Source organism: Lycorma delicatula, chromosome 13 (assembly GCF_047948215.1).
Source record: "Lycorma delicatula isolate Av1 chromosome 13, ASM4794821v1, whole genome shotgun sequence".
NCBI lineage: Eukaryota > Metazoa > Arthropoda > Insecta > Hemiptera > Fulgoridae > Lycorma > Lycorma delicatula.
In genome coordinates this window covers 49,504,331-49,523,004 of record NC_134467.1, presented here as the reverse complement: position 1 = coordinate 49,523,004, position 18,674 = coordinate 49,504,331, and the positions used below count along the sequence as shown (strand labels likewise).

Here is an 18,674-nt window from a genome sequence, read left to right as displayed (position 1 = left end):
TTTTTTTAAAGATGTATGAAGTAAATAAATAATTTTTGATGTGATTTATAGGAACCAGTTTATGTGGGATTTGACAGTTATCCATATACCTGCTATTTTTCAGGACACTACTGTCTAAAATAATATTGGTGTTGTGATATCGTCAGGTTATAAAAAAAAATGCAGTTTATAATCTTACATATGTATATAAATTTATTACGGTTACAATAAATTTGATTAAACCGGTAATTATGCAAAATTACGATGAATTTGATTAAAATTAACAGTAAATTTGTATATTTAATGTTAATAAGATGAGGTTAGCTAGCTTAAGTTAAGTTTTGTTTAAACCAAACATAACCTACACTCGCTAACCTCAGCAAATTAACAGTAATGTTTGGATTATTTAAATAATAAATTCAGTAATTACTGCATATAATTGAGTTGTTATTTTAATGTGTAAAATATGTTAATATGAAGAATATGTAAAATGACCACTATATTTAATAAATTGCTATATATTTATTACATTCTCCACACTGGAGGCGATTAATCAAATTCATTGGTAATTATACATAATCAATGGATGATTAAAATTTACTGTAACACACACACACACACATATATATATATATATATATATATATATATATATATATTTATACTATGTATACAAACTCAAGTATCATTAACAAAATCTCCTTCAGTGGGAGGCCTGGTTGAATGGTTATTTGTTCAGTTAGATATTTCCATGTGTTACATGATTCTGGGATTGGGTGTGGTTGTTTTTTTAGAATTATATACATTTTCTCAAGTGGCTTTTCCATTTCTGGATAAGTAATTTGCCATACTATATATTACAGTGGTGCTAGAAAAATAGGATTACACTCAAAAACAGTTTTCAAAAATTTTATCTAAAAAAACAAAAAATGGATGGCCATTTCTAGCATTTAACAATCATCTTCTTTTTTTTTAGTAGCCACTCAGGAAAAAGTATTTACTTCTATAAGAAAAAAGTAAATTAAGTACGTAGTAAAGAAGAAATAATACATGGGATGTTAATAAAGTGCAGGAGCTTTTCAATAGCTAAACACAGAAAAAATGAAATTTAGCAAATACTCCTATATTGAAATAATTTATTTTTTGGTATGAGACCGCATCATACCCCAAGCTCTTTTGAGAAACAATTTATACATTTTAAACAGAAAGAACAGGGTTACACTATTTTAGAGGACATTTTACACCAAAAAACAAACATTTTTGGTGTAAAAACTTTGGCTTTATAAACCGTAATCAGAGTTGTACGGCTGCATTTTTGAGCAATGTTAAGTCATTTGCATTATTTTGCAGTTTGGCTTTTGTTATGATGATATCATACCAAAAAGTAGGTAGATCATTTCAAGATATGAGCATTTGCTAAATTTAATTTTTTCCTTGTTTAGCTGTTGAGGTTTCCATATGTGTTTAAAACTCATTATTTATATGTTTGTATTAGCATTATAAAACGAGTATTTTGAATAGTGTTTTTACAATAAGTTTAAAAAATTTAAACAGTTGTTATAATTTTAGCCAATTACAATAGAAAGCATAAATTTAGATTAAAAATATTCTGACTGTTAAAACCCCCAACTCAGATTGGCCCCTTGCTGTTTCTGAAGAGTTGATGTCTATTCCACAATTTCTTTTTCATTTTCTAAAATGTCATTAGCAATTTTCTTTAAGTAATAAAATTTGTTTCAAAAACTGAAGAGTAAACTTCAGAAAAGTCTCCTTTTTTGATTTTTTCAACCTTGTTTTACAAATAAGGTTTATATTTTTAATGTACCTAGTTTGGAATGTTCATGTAATATATTTTGCTAGGAGATATGTATTTTAAAAATTAGTAAATAACTTGGTTTATTTCTTTAGATTAGTTGAATAAGGATGTTTATTAATGCCCAATATCTTGTAAGGGATTTATTAATTTTTAAATAGCTTGATGTTTTTAATTTTTGTTTTAAAACTATTATCATGAAAAGTTATTATTTATGAAAGAAGCATGTAAATAATTCTATATGCATTTTTTTATATTTTTATAAAAATATGATTTATTAAACGTTTAAAAATGAGTTAGAAGAAATTCCAAATACCAGGATCGTTTTGCTTTAGATGGCTTCTTCTGAAAGTTGCTGCCCCTGGTATGCTGGGTCCAGGTTTTGATCTGCAAGTTAATTGGAAAACTGAAAGGGATTGGAACGTAGATGGAGATTTCCTTCAATTCTTAGTCCTGCTGATGATGGCTGAGGGGGGCTGATTCTGTTATAGATGTCGCCAAATGGCTTTGACGAAAAGACGGTTAGTGTGTTTTGTCAAGTAGTCCTAAGAAGGGCTGTTCGGTCCAGAAGCTGGTCTCTGGTGATAGCCTGATTTTTCTACAACACTTAGCAAAACTTGGTATAGATCTAAAGAGAATATGAAAAAAAGATAACTAAAAGCATTAATGTTACATCTTATATGTTTTTTCTTGTATCAGTACGTAATGAAATTAAGGAATATTGTTACTGTTTCATTTGAATACTGTTGTTATAGTTTTCATTTCATTTGATACTGTTAACAATCTTTTTTTTTATGTAATGGAAAATCAAGATTACGTGTGTTGTTATTGAAATCGATTCTTTCATTATTGCATTGAATTATTAAGTCATGAATGAAACATTTTTTTCATTGCCTGTGATTCATAATATAGTCAATGTAATAATACGTCTTCTAATATCAAAGACATTTTTCATGTAGTCTGATACAAATAAATTTTTTAAACTTCGAAATGGGATTCTTATAAGTTATTGGAGCTGATAAAGTTACACAAGGAACAATATATATATATATATATGTAAAAATATATTTTTTGTTTCAGGAGAGGAAGAACCTGTTGAAAGATGGGAGATGTGTGTTACAACATTACAAAAATTTATTTCTTTTGGATTGGCAGCTATGCTTCAGAGAAATTCAAAAACTTTTGACAATGAATATAAAGTTGTAAGTATTTAAAGTTAAGCGTTTGGATAAACTGTAGTGCAAAATTTAATTCCTGATATCCTAATTTTTTTTTGAAATGCTAGCTTGTTATTAATTACGTTTATAAATTAATATAATTTTTGTCATCATAAAAGAATGGTAGGATTTAAGTAGCTCAGATCAAGACATTAAGGACAGTTTGAGAAATTATGTTGGCAGCACTGAAATTCTCTATCCGACAAGTTTATGCGATCGCCATTTTAATCATTTCATCAGTCTCTGCAAGTTAAATGTTATAAAATAAGTATTATGTATTGTCACTGAGGCGTATGTATCTTTGGTTACTATGTTTTCTGTTTTAGAAAAGGCAATGTGTGTTGTGTGGCAAGTCGAACTGAACTCTATAATTTTAATGGATTTCAATGTACATATGAAAAGGAATTACCATATGAAATTACTATATGACACTGGTTCAGTCGATTCAAAGAAACAGGATCTATTCTGAATCAGAAATCATGTGGAAGGTCACCCGGTATCACAGTAATGTGTGAAACTGATTAGACGATCTGAATTCATAAGTACTAAATAAATCCTTCGCTCATCGAAGACTCAAGTTACAAATTCAAAAAACTATTCATAAGTTCCATGAAAAAAGTTCTGTTGATTTCTGTGGCAGAACAGTAACGCATCAGCCTTTCATCCTAGAAATCCTGGGTTTGAATCCCATTCAGACATGGCATTTTTCATACGCTACAAAATTTCCATTTCATATTCCCATAAACAACCTTCGAGCTTATATAGTGAATTAATTATAAAAAAACAGTTGCTTTTTTGTGGGAACAAAATACATTAAAAAATCATTAAATACTATTTATTCAGAATAATGTTCTGATTTACTGTTGACATTTTAGATAAAATTCGTAAAAACAAATTATTTTTAAATGATGTAATTTTTACAGAAGAGACTATTTTTTAATTTAGTGACACATTAATAAGTATGGAGATTTCAAAAATTGACATTTTTTATAAAGCAAGCAATACACATAAAGTCATTAAATTTGATGTGATTCAATGAAAAACTGTGTAAATTGGGTCTTTTTTTTGTTAAAAAAAATATTAGTGAAAATGTCTGTTTCGATTTGTTAAATAACGATCGCTTTACTCTGTTGGATGAAGTGTAAAACGTACATTGAATTTCTTTCCAACAAGATAGTGGTTCCCCGCATTATTTTAATGCATTCATTAACCAGGAATTGAGTGAAAAATTTATAGTTAGATGGATAAGTTGAGGTGTCTCTATACCCTGGTCTTCAAGAAGGCCGAATCTAACCGTTTTTGATTTTTTCTTGTAGGGATAATTAAAAAATATTGTTTCTTAAAAATTATGTGACCAGAATCACATAAAATAAAGAATTAAGGAATCGATTACAGTTGTAACGGAAGATATGTTATATCATGTTCACGTAGAAATTGAATATCAATTTAAGATTTGCTTAGTGACAAAGGACATACCATTAGAAATCGATTGATTATATAGCAAAATTATCTGAGGTAAAAAAATTGCTTTATCAAATAAAGCAATGTAACAGTGAATATTTTGTTTTTATTTAATTTGATATCTGAAATTCAACCACGCATTTACATAGAATTTGTTTTGTACTGGGTGATTCAAAAAGTATTTCACAACTTTAAAAGCATTTAAAAATCTCTTTAAATACAGGTCCGATTGAAGTCTGATTTCCCTGCAAAACCTATCAAGTTTAACTCGTGTAGTTCATTAGTACCAAATTCGGCCACCGGCATTGTTACCAGTGTTGTTAAAAATGGATATTTGTATTGGTACGGAACATTTCACTGCTGTGTCTTTTGGTTTCACATCTATCAGTCAGCAACTGCAGTTCAATGTAATTTTCATAGAGAATACAATAGGGAGCCTCCTGGCAGATATACAATTTACTCTGGTACAGGTTGTTCTTCTAGACAGAATGGCCCATTCTTCTTTAAGGAGGCAACTGTAAATGGTTAATGCATTTATGTGAACATGCTCTAAAATTTTCTAATTCCTCAGTTAGATAGTGGTGGCCAAGATGGACGCCATTACTATCAGCAAGATGGGCACCATCCCACTACTGCCTAAAAGTCTGAGATTTTCTTGATACTTGATTCTCAGTTAAGTGGATTGGTTGTGAAAATCCAATTACATGGCTACCTTGCTTCCCAGATTTGACCCTTCTAGATTTTTTCTCGTGAAGTTTCATTAAAGATCCAGTTTATGTACCACATTTGCCTGCTGATGTTATTGAGCTTAGATTTCGAATTAACACTGTAGCTGTAGAGGCAATGCCCCACTTGGTGGCTACAGTCTGGAATGAAATCTACTTCAGGTGGAACATATGTTACATTGCAAATAGAAGCCATACCGAACTAAAGGAAATGCTGAGTGACAAATTTGATGTGTTTTTCTATGAAATGAGAGAACTCAACCGAATCTGTAAGTTATTACAATAAATTTTTATATACTTTTAAAGCTTTTTGCTATCAAAAAGCTTTTGTATCAACTACATTAAGGGTTTGAATTCTGATTAAGCATACAATTCAAAACTAAATTGAGTAATAAATTATCAATAACACATTGTTGATGTTTTCTACAATTCGTTTAATTAGGGGACTAATAAATACTCATTTAATGTTAAAATTGTCTACGTTTCACTAGAAAATTATTGTATTGTTAATTTATATAATTCTAAGTCTAATTAATTATTTTTCAGGTAAATGAAATGTTTGAGGAAATACTTGCTAATGTGAAAGGTAATATACGTGGTGCATCGAATATCAATCAGGATTTAAGAGATCATCTATTAGATAAAGTAGGTATTCGTGAAATAAATCATTGTTATTTTTCTTTTTAACTAGTATTCACTACCCTTCATTTTTGAACTTATAATTTTATAAATTAGTACCACCTTATTTTTTTATAAAAATAATGAATTACCAGTTAAGCACCCAGCCGGCTTTTTATATAGCAGGTAGATAATCAAAAATTGTCAAATAGGTCTGTAGGTTGAGCTACCCGCAGTAAATCGTACAAGGACTCCTAAACCACTCTATTATCATTCTCTTAGATCAAGTAAAAATTTAACCAAAATTTATGCAAGATCACCATGGATGAAGGGTTTAAGGTAAAAGATTGGATATAGATTAAGGGATGATCTACCCATATTTAGATTGTATAATGAGATAAACAACATTGTTCAAAGGAATTTCTGAGGGCTTCTTCCCAGTAATCATACATTAAAACCTTCAATGGATTAGGATGTTATTATCCAGAATGGAAGCCGCATATTCAACTGTTTTGCATTGACTAAATTCTTTATATTTGTATATAAGAAATACAAGGTGTGGTTTTAAAGAAAGGTCTGTTTTAAATATTCCGCTTTTATGTGCAGTGTAAACAGATGTGGCTTGCATATTTCAGTTATTTTGAAATAATTGTTGCTGTTAGCAACAATATTTTTGCAATTTTGTTGCTAATTGCTTATAATAAGTGCTGCAGTTTCTGATCCTGCCAAATATTAAGTTCCAGAAGTAATTTATTTTTGATAGCTCAAAATAAAGCGTCTGTAAAGCCAATGGTGGTATTCATCATCTCCTACACCAAAGAAGTTCAAACAAGAATATTTAGTAAAGAGCTTACGGCTGTTGTTTTTGGGACAAAAAATGTATTATCTTGCTGTTGAATTTAGTGACTCAGAACTACTGTGAATGCCATTTCGTATTGCAAAACATTAAAAACTCTTACAAGATCTACGAAAAACTAAACTATTTGGGATGCAAACCTGCAGAATTTTGTTTTTGTGTAACAATGCTTGGTTACACACATCAAATCAGACAGTGAGGCGATTGGAAAATTTTCAATTATCAACCCCATAACCCTGACATCTCCCAGCAATTATTATTTTTTTCACCTTAAACAGCAACTTGCATTACAAAGGTTTAATGATGACTACAAATTGAAAAATGGCATTAATGTGTGGTTAAGTGTGTGGCAGAATTTCTTGAAGATGGAATGAAGAAGTTAGTGAAATTCTATGAAAAATGTGTTGATATTTGAAGGCAGCTATGTAAAAAAGTAGTAAATAAAAGTAGTTTTTATGCATAATTTTGCTCATATTTTTTAGTTTTGTTTTTTTTTTTAATTGGACCTTACTTTGAAAACACGCTGCATAATTTGCTTTTTCTTTATGGCATATTTATCTGAAGGAAAGCTTTCCTCTCCTTTTATTAGTATGTTTTTATGAAAGTATTCCAACTGAATTATTATTGACTATTGCTTTTTTTTCATAGAGTATTTTCTCAAAAGTTATCTGTTTCTTCAGAGTGGATTAATGGACCAAGATATTAAAATTATAGATACATATATGTTTACTCTGTTATTGAGTAATAATGATCTATTCTGCTGCTCTTTCATTATCTATGTATGAAACTACTTTTGTTTTATCATACTTCATTCCATTGACCTCTGTTTTGTAATGGAAACACTTTGTTTTTCATTCAAAAGGTTCCAGTTTTGAATCCCCATCAAGTTTCGTATTTTTTCATATGCTACATAATTCGTCTGTCATAAAGTGACTATGATTGGACATAAGACTTTTTTATTCAAGAATAAATAAATAAATGTACATTTTGGAAAAAAATATACATTTTTGAATAATTTAAAATAATTTCTCCAAGCAGAATGTGTTAAATTTTTTCATGTTCATTAATTATATTTTCTTTATTGTTTTTTTATGATGTATAATTTTTCAATATATAAGAAATTTTAATTTCTAACGTTGACATGTTTCTTTTATTTATTTATATTATTTTGACCAGTTTTTCCAGCTTGCTGCCAGATTGGGGTGTATGTGTATAGGCAAATGCAATTACTGCTATCGGCTTGCTAGGCTGTAGCTGCAAATGTACTGTTTAGTGCAAATGTACTTGTAAACATATAGTCCTAAACAGACTCAGGTCGACCACTACTGAGATGTATGGTTAATTGAAACCCAACCATCAAAGAATACTGGTATCCACAGTTTAGTATTCAAATCCATATAAAAGCAACTACCTTTACAAGGACTCGAACCTAGAATGTTTTTTTAATAATTAAAAATTTGTTATTTCTTTAATTTAATCTGCGTAATTATTATTTTATTTTTTTTATTTATTTATTATTTTTGTATGTATTTGCTTCTAAATGTTGATTAACATTTTAATTTCTGTTCATCATTCTTGTATAGAATATTTTGTATTTCTATATAGGTTAGATGATGGTGATCTTTTATTATTTATGAAAACTACAATTAATTGTTTCCAGACAGATTTTTTAAAAAAATTTCAATACATAACATGAAATAGAATAAATTTCAGACAGATTTATGAAAATCCATAGAACACTGTTGTATAAAAATAAATCATTTTATATAAAAAAAAATTCTTGGAAAAATTATGATCAGTACCTATGATTGACCACTATCTAGATCGGTAACATGTTTGTCTCTCGTTTAGAAGGTTTTGGTTCAAGCTTGGCATTTATTTATTTGACAAATTTTAATTTCTTACTATCCCTAAAAGGAAAGAAGTAATAGAGTAACAATAATCGAGTGTAAGCTGTTTTTATTTGAGATAAAAGTAATTTATAAAAAGGCTAAACTAGTCTTTAATTAAAAAAATTTTTATTTCTTTGAAAGAATACCTTTTGTCCAGTCCAGAAAATCTCCAGTCATAAGGAAGGTATCTAAAAAAAATAGACATCAATTATAGTTGCTTTTTCTGAGATTATTGATATCCATTGTACAGTTATAGTTATCATTTTTGGTAAACAAAGTGAAGGTGTAATGATTGTTAGCGTTTGATGGTTTTTAAATGCTGGTGTGTAAAAGTATATTCAGCTTTGTAAAGGGAAGCCACCACATCTCATTCGCCAACAGTAAACCTCGTACAGGAGCTTGTTGTTCTGGAAAGTAACTAAAGTTTTCAGAAGTGAATCTTGATTTCACATCAGGTTTACTTAATTGTTATAGTTGAACCTGCTAAAACAATATATCTCCTTGTTTGACTATTGCCGGGATATTATGAAAGAATGATTGATATTTATAAAACCTGCTGTAAACTTATTTTTACCTATTTTTCAAAGGTATAATTTTGAACTTTGTACTTGTTAGTAAACTTATTATTATAACAATTAAAAAAATGTAACAAAATAATTTTTTTTGCTTTTATTAATTTTTTTTTATTGCTTTTGTTTTTTGTTACAGGTTAGTGGATTAGGTTTACAAGTTGGGTTTCCAAACACCTTGATATTCGATCATTACTTGGAAGATTTTTATAGACATCTTTACGTACAGAGAAATGATTTTTTCCAAAATATACGTTATGGAATCCAATTTCTTCAGGAATTTGAACAAAGACGATTAAGTACACCTCTTCCAGAATATAGGTAATTTTTTTTTTAACCGATTAAAATTGTAAATCAATAAAAATAAACTTAAAGTCTTTCAACTTACCTTTTATCTAATATAACTGAAAATTTATTTGGTGTCCTGTAAGTTTAACATTATTATCTAGGTTCTGGGTTCAATTCACAATCAAGCATGACATTTTTCACATGCTATACAGTTCATTATGGTCCCATCAGTAACTATTATTGGGCATCAACATTTTGTTGCTCCATAAACAAAATCTAGTTTTAATTTCATCCATCAATTTTTATGTGAAGACTATTTATGATTATACATCTGAGCGTACACAGAAAGTTGCTGTACATTGGCATTATGAAAGAGTAATGATAAAATTTTCTTAATTATTACTTTGTATTTATATTTCATTATTTTATAGAAACAGATATTATAACTGGTATAGTTTGTAAATCAATACAACTCTGCACATATTTCAATTTGTTTTCAAACAGTTTAACCAGCTGATGTACTGGAATGTCTCGTACATATGCTATTATTGCAGTTTGTAGTTCATCAATCGTGCGTGGTCTGTTGTGATATACTGCTTGTTTTGCTACTCCCCTTAGAAAGTAATCTGGGGGAATCAGATCAGGGGATTGTGCAGGCTACAAACCCCTAAAAATGATTCGTTCACCAAAGAAATTTTGTAAAAAAAGTTGACCTGTTAGCTGTGGCGCCATTTTGTTAGAACCAACTATGATTGATTTCCATTTCTGTTAACTGACTAATGAAGTTTGTTAAAACAGCACTATTAACTGTATTTTCAAAAAAGATAGGCTCCACGATGTGCATTCTACTCATACTGAATGAGATTCCAATTTTCACTTCGTGTAATTCATGGGGAGTTGTCGACCTGTTGTGTATTTTTTTAATTAATATACCTTCCCAGGTGAATCTACGGTTCGTTTGTAAAAAATATTATGTTGGAAATACCTGTGAAATTTTGGTCAATAAAAAGTTTAAACATTGACAATAATTAGTCTTTCGGCATGATCTATAAGTTTCAACCCTGAACATGCATTTTTTTATAGGGGAAGAGTTTCAGTTCTTTTCTTACAGCTTTATATGTAGTAGGAAGTCTGATATCTTGCTGCTGTGCTAACTTATTGACTTTGATGGACTTTCTGTCATAGCATCTGAAATATCAAGCAGCTTCTGTTTGTTTAGTTTATGTGGTCTTCCACTTTATGTCTTCAGCAGAGCCTGTTGCCTGAAATTTTTCAATAAGAATTCAAACTACAAAGCAGTAAGGAACAGGAGTATTTGAAAACTTTTCTGAAAATTTGTGCTTCACTAAATCAGTATACTTGTCATATTTACGACAGACATATTCAGCAAGAAAAATGCATTCCTATATCAAAAGAACCATTATATTTCTTGCAACTATTGATTACAGTAAACAAAACAAGATGAAACGAAATGAAACACATTCAATCACAACTCATTTGTTACTGAAGAACACCCAACAAAGCCGCAGGGCAACCAACCTAACGCTGAAAGAACAGAATACACACATAATTTTAAAGCATACTGTAACTTTCTGTATGCACTGTATTTAAGGATACAATCTTTTGCATTATGTGGCCCATCACTTTGCTCTGATTTTAATATTTTTTGTACTAATTCTTCTACACTTTCATTGTCACTTGATAATTGATTTTTAGTGTGAGCGCTAAAACTTTTGCACACACTTTTTTTTTAAAACTTCACTATTTGAACTAAACTGCCTGATACATTCATTTGATTGTAACATATATGAGAGGTATTTGATAAGTTTGCAAAATCATGAGTTGGTGTACAAAGTTTATTGTTGTGATTATTGTTAGTTACCAGTATCTTTACTAGGAGTATACACAAAGCTTCAGTCAGATACATTCATAATTCTGCTGTTGGCTGTCTGAGTTGATTACATATTGTGATCTGTAAAAAATAAATGAAAGTTTTCTTTACTGATCAGACATCACTTTCCGAAAGGGAAAACCACACAGGAAACTATAGCCAAACAGGATAAATATTATGGGTCAGCTTCTCATTAAGAACAGTTTACAAGTGATTTAGTTATTTTCAGAATGGTCATATGAGAACAAATGTTCAAGGCTTCGTGTTGATTTTACGACTGAAGGTTTTGAAAAAATCGATAAGATAATGGAGGACAGAAAATTGGAAGTACATGAGTTCATTGAGGCAATAATTATCACGAATGGGAGCATCATGTTTTACACAAATATTTACATATGCAAAAGCTGTCTGAAAGACTGGTACCAAATTTTTTCACGATCGTCAAACGTGTTTATGAGCAAACATTTTTATGCAGGGTTTGGGGTTGTTTCAGTGTCATCAAGAGGGATTTTTTGGGGCATTTCATAACAGTCTATGAAACGTGGATAAATTATTACCAATCTGAAACTGAAATTACAGTCTGCAAAGAAGGCAAAAACCATTCCATCAGCAAAGAAGGTAATAACAAAACTTATGTACAAAACTTATGTACACTTACATAAGTAAACCATTCATTAACACAATTTTTTATAAAAATTATCTATATACTTTACTATACTTGAAAAAATCATTACAAATAATATGTAAGTCGAAGACTAACACACAGTAACCACAGAACATTGTAGGCCTCTGTTTTGTTATTTAAGTACTTCTCTCTATAAAACCTATAACATATAAGGTACTGTATTTCATTTTACTTTCTAGAGAAATTTGTAATTTTTCTTTGCACTTTAATGTTCCTTTCTTTTTCAAATCTGAATTGATGAACTTGTCTCATAGCAATTAACTTTGCCTCACCTGTGCTTCTTTTTGATCAGAATACCATTTCGTCAGCATCTCCACAACTTCTTTGCAGCTCATTTTACTCACTGGATATCATCGAATTCATGATGATAACCTGCACTTCCCTTTAAATTTTCTTTATTTTTAGTATCATTAACTATTTCTTCATCATTTAATATTTCGTATCCTAAATCTGTGTCATCTAATTTTACCCATTATTCTCATCTCCTCATTTGTAACATCATTTAAACCAGGAATATTGTCGTAAGTTTCTTTCAATCTCAAATTTTTGTCTGCACCTTCTACTTTAGGTTTTGTTAGCTGGTCAGGACATAGTTTATTCCAGCTCAATGAGCTCAAAAAAAAATCTTGAACTTTTGTCAATTTTAAACTTTTATAACTTTTTTGCTAGACATTTTTTATATGTTTCGTAGACATTTTTGCTCTGTAAGCTCAGTATAAAGTAATAGGTACAACACTAGTATGAACAACCGACTCGCACAACGCAAAGTTCACTATTGTAATGAATTTCAGAAACAGAAAGGAAATGATGTAATACAGTATTTTTTTAAAAGTACTATACTGTGTAAGAAATATGTAAACACTGATTAGATAATAGCGCCCAAATGAAAATGTCTATATGAATGAAAGATAAGCAATTTTATCAGTTCTTTTCTCATGTGATTACTGTAATTTATACATAACGTACAGTAGTCTCATATAAAAACATCGCTCGCAATTAAGGGTGAATTTTAATGCTGTAGGCCTAAACAGATAAGAGTACTTTTTATTAGTAATTAGAAATTTAATTTACTTTTATGTATAAGTATTGTACCTCTAAAATAAAAATCACAAATTTGCCAGAGGGGGTGATGAATTATTGAATGAGATGAATTAATGGGTGACAAATTATTGGCATCCCACTATATTTGATGAAAAAGAAGGTTCTTCTTTAAATCATTGTTCTGTGATTACAACAGCAAATTATGTCAAAACTCAGAGAAATTGTATAGATAGATAAGTCCAAACACCCTTTAGATTCAGTCAAACACTTTTTTAGTCAACTATTAACAAACTCTGTACCCATTGAATGGAAAGCTTTTTCATACCCAAAACATGGATACTGCCTGTCAGGACTTTGTGATGTCAGCAAGCTCATGTATCTTCAGTCGGCAATCATTTAATATGGCATTGTGAATTTTTTATGATTTCATTGGTCGTAGGAGTTTTTGTGTGTCCCCAAGTGTTCATCTTGAAAGGGTGTACGACCGACCGCATTGAAATACAGCAACCCACTTTTTTACCATTGACAAAAAAGAGGAAGAATCTTTAATGCAGCATTTAACTCTTTTTGTACATGCATTGAGATTAAATCTTATAAAATAAATTACCTTATAACACTTTGAACTTCAATTTTATTCATTATTCAGAAAATATCTTTATTCAGTCACTACAAACAAGTAACTAAATGCATGCGTCTGAAATTTTGCAGAATATTATTTTTACTTCGCAAATATAATTATTTTGTCTTACTTGTGCTTTCTCTGTGTCAGGCCAAGAATTTTCCAAATGATCCTGTAATGGCGATAATACAAATGGATTTTTCTTTCTGAAATATCACACCTATGCAGTAGTATTGGTGATAGAGCATATATAATAAAGTTTGGTTTCTGTTTTACTTTGTATTTATACTGCTTTTATTTACATCATATTTTTCATATTTTTTCAGGTGGATGAATGCTATGACTGAACCAGGTACTGTAGTGCAGTATGTTGTTTCGGCTAATAAAGTTTTAGTACCATTGGCTGTTTTACTCCCACCGTATTTTGATTATAAGTATCCTTTGTAAGTATTAAAAAAAAAAAAAAAACTTTTGTATTAGGTTGTCTATAATGTACTAAGCTTTTGTTTTTGAACTGTAACATTATGAGACCACGTATGCACCATTTTTTTTATGATTGCCATTTTTCTCACAGCATCATAATCTGGTTGCTAAAGAACTTGTGGTTTCTGATCAAAAAATTGTAACACATGGTTTTCACAGGCCTCTTTTGAAATTAACTTAACACCGCTCAGGGAATTCTGCAGAATCAAATAAGTCAAATTGAAACAAATGATAATCTGACCAGTTCCAGGTCCAGTCTATATGATAGATACATTAAAACCTCCCAGTCAAGTTTTCTCGATTCCTGACGGGTCATTAAAGACATATGCGGTCTGGTGTTAACACTCACTTACACCCTTTTTGATGACCAGTTCAGGCCGTTTCTTTTGAATTGCTAGGTGCAGTCGCGCTAATTATCTACAGTACAGGTTTGAGTCTATCATTCTGGCTGGCGGTAGCAACTCATGATGTACAGTGCCCTTCCAATCCCGCCAAACGCAAAGCAGAACTCGTCTATTAGTTTCATCATCCTTCTTCCTCACTTCTTTATCCTACTGACCCCTATGATGCAGTCGTAGAGATTCTACTTCCTAATCCGTTTTCTTTTTATTTTGTATACTTCCTACATAAGTGTTCTTTGTTTTTTAAACCTGTTTGTTACTTTCTCAATCCTATCAGTTTATCTCACTTTCTCCATATCCACATCTCAAGTGCCTCAATCCAGTTCCTCTCCCTCTTCCTCATCGTCCATGCTTTGCTTCCGTACAACAATATACTCCATACATAGCGTTCATCTAACTTCATCTTTAACTCTAATTTCAGTCTTTTACTGTGACGTAGTAATTTCTTCTTCTTACTGAAGGCTTCCTTTGCCACGGTTATCCTTCCATTTATTTCCATTGTGCTCTTCCTGTCCTCTGACATCATAGTCCCCGAATCTACGAGGGCGGTCCAGAAAGTAACTTACATTTGTGCCTAGCGTGAAGATGGGTAAGGATAGAGCTGCCATCTTGGCGTCAAAACGTTTCTACACTCAGTACGCATCAAGCTGTTGTAGCGTATGTACTGTGTACTGTTTTGGGAGGTGCAATGGAGTGCTCTTATAATATCTTTGGAAACAGTCATTCGATTTTCAAAATTCAAACAAAATATTTGTTAATAGGTTAAAGAGTAACTTTTACACGCATCTGGTGTACTCGTGATCTAACAGATCACGGTTGTTCGGAAATGTATATATTTAAATAAATAAATAACTTGATCCACCAAGTACAGAATAACAAGAATTAAATTAGGTAGGATGACACATGATATTGATGTATATTATGTATATATAATGATATAAAGTTAAGTGTCATCCTACCTAATTTAATTCTTATTATTCTGTACTTGGTGGACCAAATTATTTTTTTATGTAATAGTACAGAGGAGAATATGAGTCTTAAAAAACTTTTAAAAAATATATGTATATAAAGCTTGTCTGTTTGTTATCACATCACGTGAGAACTGATTGACTGATTACTTTCAAATTTGCAGGATACGTTCATGTTATCCCATGGAAGGTTTTAAGCCATTGACCAAGATTCCCATGAAAATTAATATATTAAAAATATCAATTATTTCTTCGCCCTCATGGAGCATGAAGTTATGAATTATAAAGATATTTATTAAGGAAAAACTAGAATAATCCGTTTATTTCATTATTATATTTCTGGCAAAGAAATAAGTTATGAATATTTCTTTGTCAAAAGTGTGGGTTTTTTTGTTTTTGTAGTTATTAATATTCTATGTTTTGTAATGTAGTTTCTTTTTCAGGTTTCTATAAAACTGAATACTATGTTATTTATCAGTATTATTCTCACAACTGTGAGGATAATATATGATGCAGGGGGTCCAGGGGGTGGAGCCATCTGGGTAGATGATAATAAGGACTGAAGCAAGTTATGCAGGTGTCCAGGGCGCCGATCCCCCTGGCAAATTGGGAATGGTGAGCAAAGTGAGCTCTGTAGCCGTGGGGTAGGCTCCTTGGCCCCAGGGAGCCCCTGAGTAGGCTCTAACTAAACAGGCCGGCTAGTATTTTTAATATTTTACTTTTTCTGGTGTTACCCTTTCTCTTTTCCTTACCACTAAATTTACTTTCTTGTTTACACCCATTATAAGTTTTTCCGTATATTTATTTTCATTCCATACTCTTTCATTCTTTCCTCCATGGTTTTTAATAATCTTTGAAGCACTTGTGTGCCATCAGCTAGTATTATCATATCATCAGCAAACTTTATGGAACTAATTTTTTGTCCTTCTTTACTTAATCTTTCCTCACTTTCTTCTCATATATTCCTTATAATATTTTCAGTATAAATATTGAGAGACAACATTCTTGATGAGGATGTTGTGTTTTTATATTTATAATGAATATAGTTATAGTAAAATCCCTTTGTGTTAGTTGTAATCTAGTATTTCCCTATTTCTTTGAGAAGATTAAGTTGAATGTCTGTCAGTTTGATGTTTTGAGTTGAACTTATTAAATTATCCATGAAAGTTGATTTTTGGTTCCTAGAATTAATAGACAGATTTTTGTTTCTTCCTACTGAGGATTCTAATGTCAAGTTGTTTTTTTCAAAACTGCATTGAAGATTACAGTGGTAGTCTGTCTCCATCATCATTTTCAGTCCCCTTTCACTTGTCTGAGTGTTCTCGGCTTGGATCTTATACAAAATTTTTCCACCTGTCTTGATCCATGAACCTTCTCCCATTACTCTCATCGCATCCCCTCTCTTGCACACTTCCTCTATTACCATATTTATCCATTTCATTATTGGTCTTCTACCTGTTTCCTCTGCAGGCAGCATCCTGTTTGGTAATCTTTCCTCATCCATCCTTTCAATATGCCCGAACCACCTGAGACTTCTGACCTTCCGATCAACTCAACAAGGCTTCCCGATTTCAGTTCCTCTCTAATCATACTCCTTACCCTACCCCTTCTTGTCTTTCTAGAATGCTTTTCTTTTATTTCATTTCTGCTGCCTGTACTCGACCCTCCATCTTTCTACCGGCCGTCCAAGTTTCTGCCATGTAGGTAAGAATTGGCCTAAAGTAGGCTTTACACATAACTCTCTTACATCGCAAAGGTACCTTCTTGTTCCAGACTAGACTTGTCACACTGTGATAAAATTCGCTTGCCTTCTGTAGTCTTGTACTTATTTCTTCCCTTTGTAATATGTCATCATTAAATAAGTTGATTATTCCTTTTGCTATTTCCTTTTTTACTTTCTTTAAGATTCCATCTATAGTTATTATAAACAAAATTGGAGTTATCACACATGCTTGTCTCAACCCATTCTCTACCTCAAACCAGTTGTCTATCTGTGTCTCATCTGATTTAAATTTTGATCAGAAATGGTTAGAATATTTTGCTTTTGATATTTTTTGCAGATTTATTTTAAAATAATTTTTTTTCCTTTTTATAGAGCTGTTTTATATGGAGGACTTGGTGTTGAAATTGCAAGCGCAATTGTATCAAGTTTAGCGCCATGGAACATTTTATATGCTGGTGATGGAACTCTGTTAGTACCAGAACATCCTGCAATCGAACAAATAAGGCATTCTGTTATACCACCATTTTATTGTTTGCAAGGATATCTTACACGTCAATCTACTGAAAATAATCCTGTTCGAAATCAGACAGTATTTCATAGTCTTATTACGATTAGTGCTGTTAAACAAGCTTTTCAGGTAAAATTTTCGCTTATATTATTATTTACACTGTTTTAGAATTAAAAAATTGTGAAATGAAAAAATTATGAAAATGACAGTACATATTGTCAATTTTTTTTCCTTCTCTATGGCTCCCTGGAGTGGATCCGCAGCCAAGCAACAATACTCACCCCAGGGAGGTGTTCGTCTGACTCAAACGAGCAGAAATATATATATATATTTTTTTAAATCGACGAATATAAAATCTTCTAATAGATCCAAAAATGTTCCTTATGGAGTGGCCTTTAATTTATAGTAAAATTTTGTGATCAGTTTTTTTATATTCTCTAACACAACTTACTACGATGAAATCCACATAAAACTGACGCTTTCTGATGGTGTCACAAGTCAAGCCCCCACCAATCTTTCTTTGAATTGTCAGTCTGTGTGAGTATGTGTACTCGCACAAATGTAATGCTCTTTATATAGAAAACGTTAATACATTTTTCCAGCATGTCATGTTTCTTAAAATTCTATTTTAAGAAAGAATTCAATAATAAATGAATCATACTGCTAATAATTTAACTTTTATGTTTTAACAAATATATCATATATCGACGTATTAAAATAAAAAGTCCATATAACAAAATAGTTTAATATAAACTAAATTTCAAATAAATTTATAAATTTAAATAACCCAATTTAATTTAAATTTAGGTCAGAATTTATATTGGTTACAAATTAGTTGAGCTTCAGCTGTATTTATTGATCAAACCTTACTTTAAAACAATGAACATGCTAATAGTTTTCAATAATTTATATTAATTTTGTACGTTTCGTCTAAATG

The 18,674-nt window shown here is 30.8% G+C and overlaps 1 protein-coding gene across 1 annotated transcript in view; it reads left to right on the top strand.

Moving 5' to 3' along the window:
* The window catches only part of LOC142333600 (endothelin-converting enzyme homolog), a 152,254-nt gene that overhangs the window by 128,161 nt on the left and 5,419 nt on the right, over window positions 1-18,674 (top strand). Inside the window, exons 9-13 of the mRNA XM_075380922.1 lie at window positions 2,873-2,994; window positions 5,742-5,840; window positions 9,270-9,451; window positions 13,981-14,097; window positions 17,602-17,866. Coding sequence (XP_075237037.1) covers window positions 2,873-2,994; window positions 5,742-5,840; window positions 9,270-9,451; window positions 13,981-14,097; window positions 17,602-17,866 — 785 coding nt within the window. The remainder of the gene's footprint in view (window positions 1-2,872; window positions 2,995-5,741; window positions 5,841-9,269; window positions 9,452-13,980; window positions 14,098-17,601; window positions 17,867-18,674) is intronic.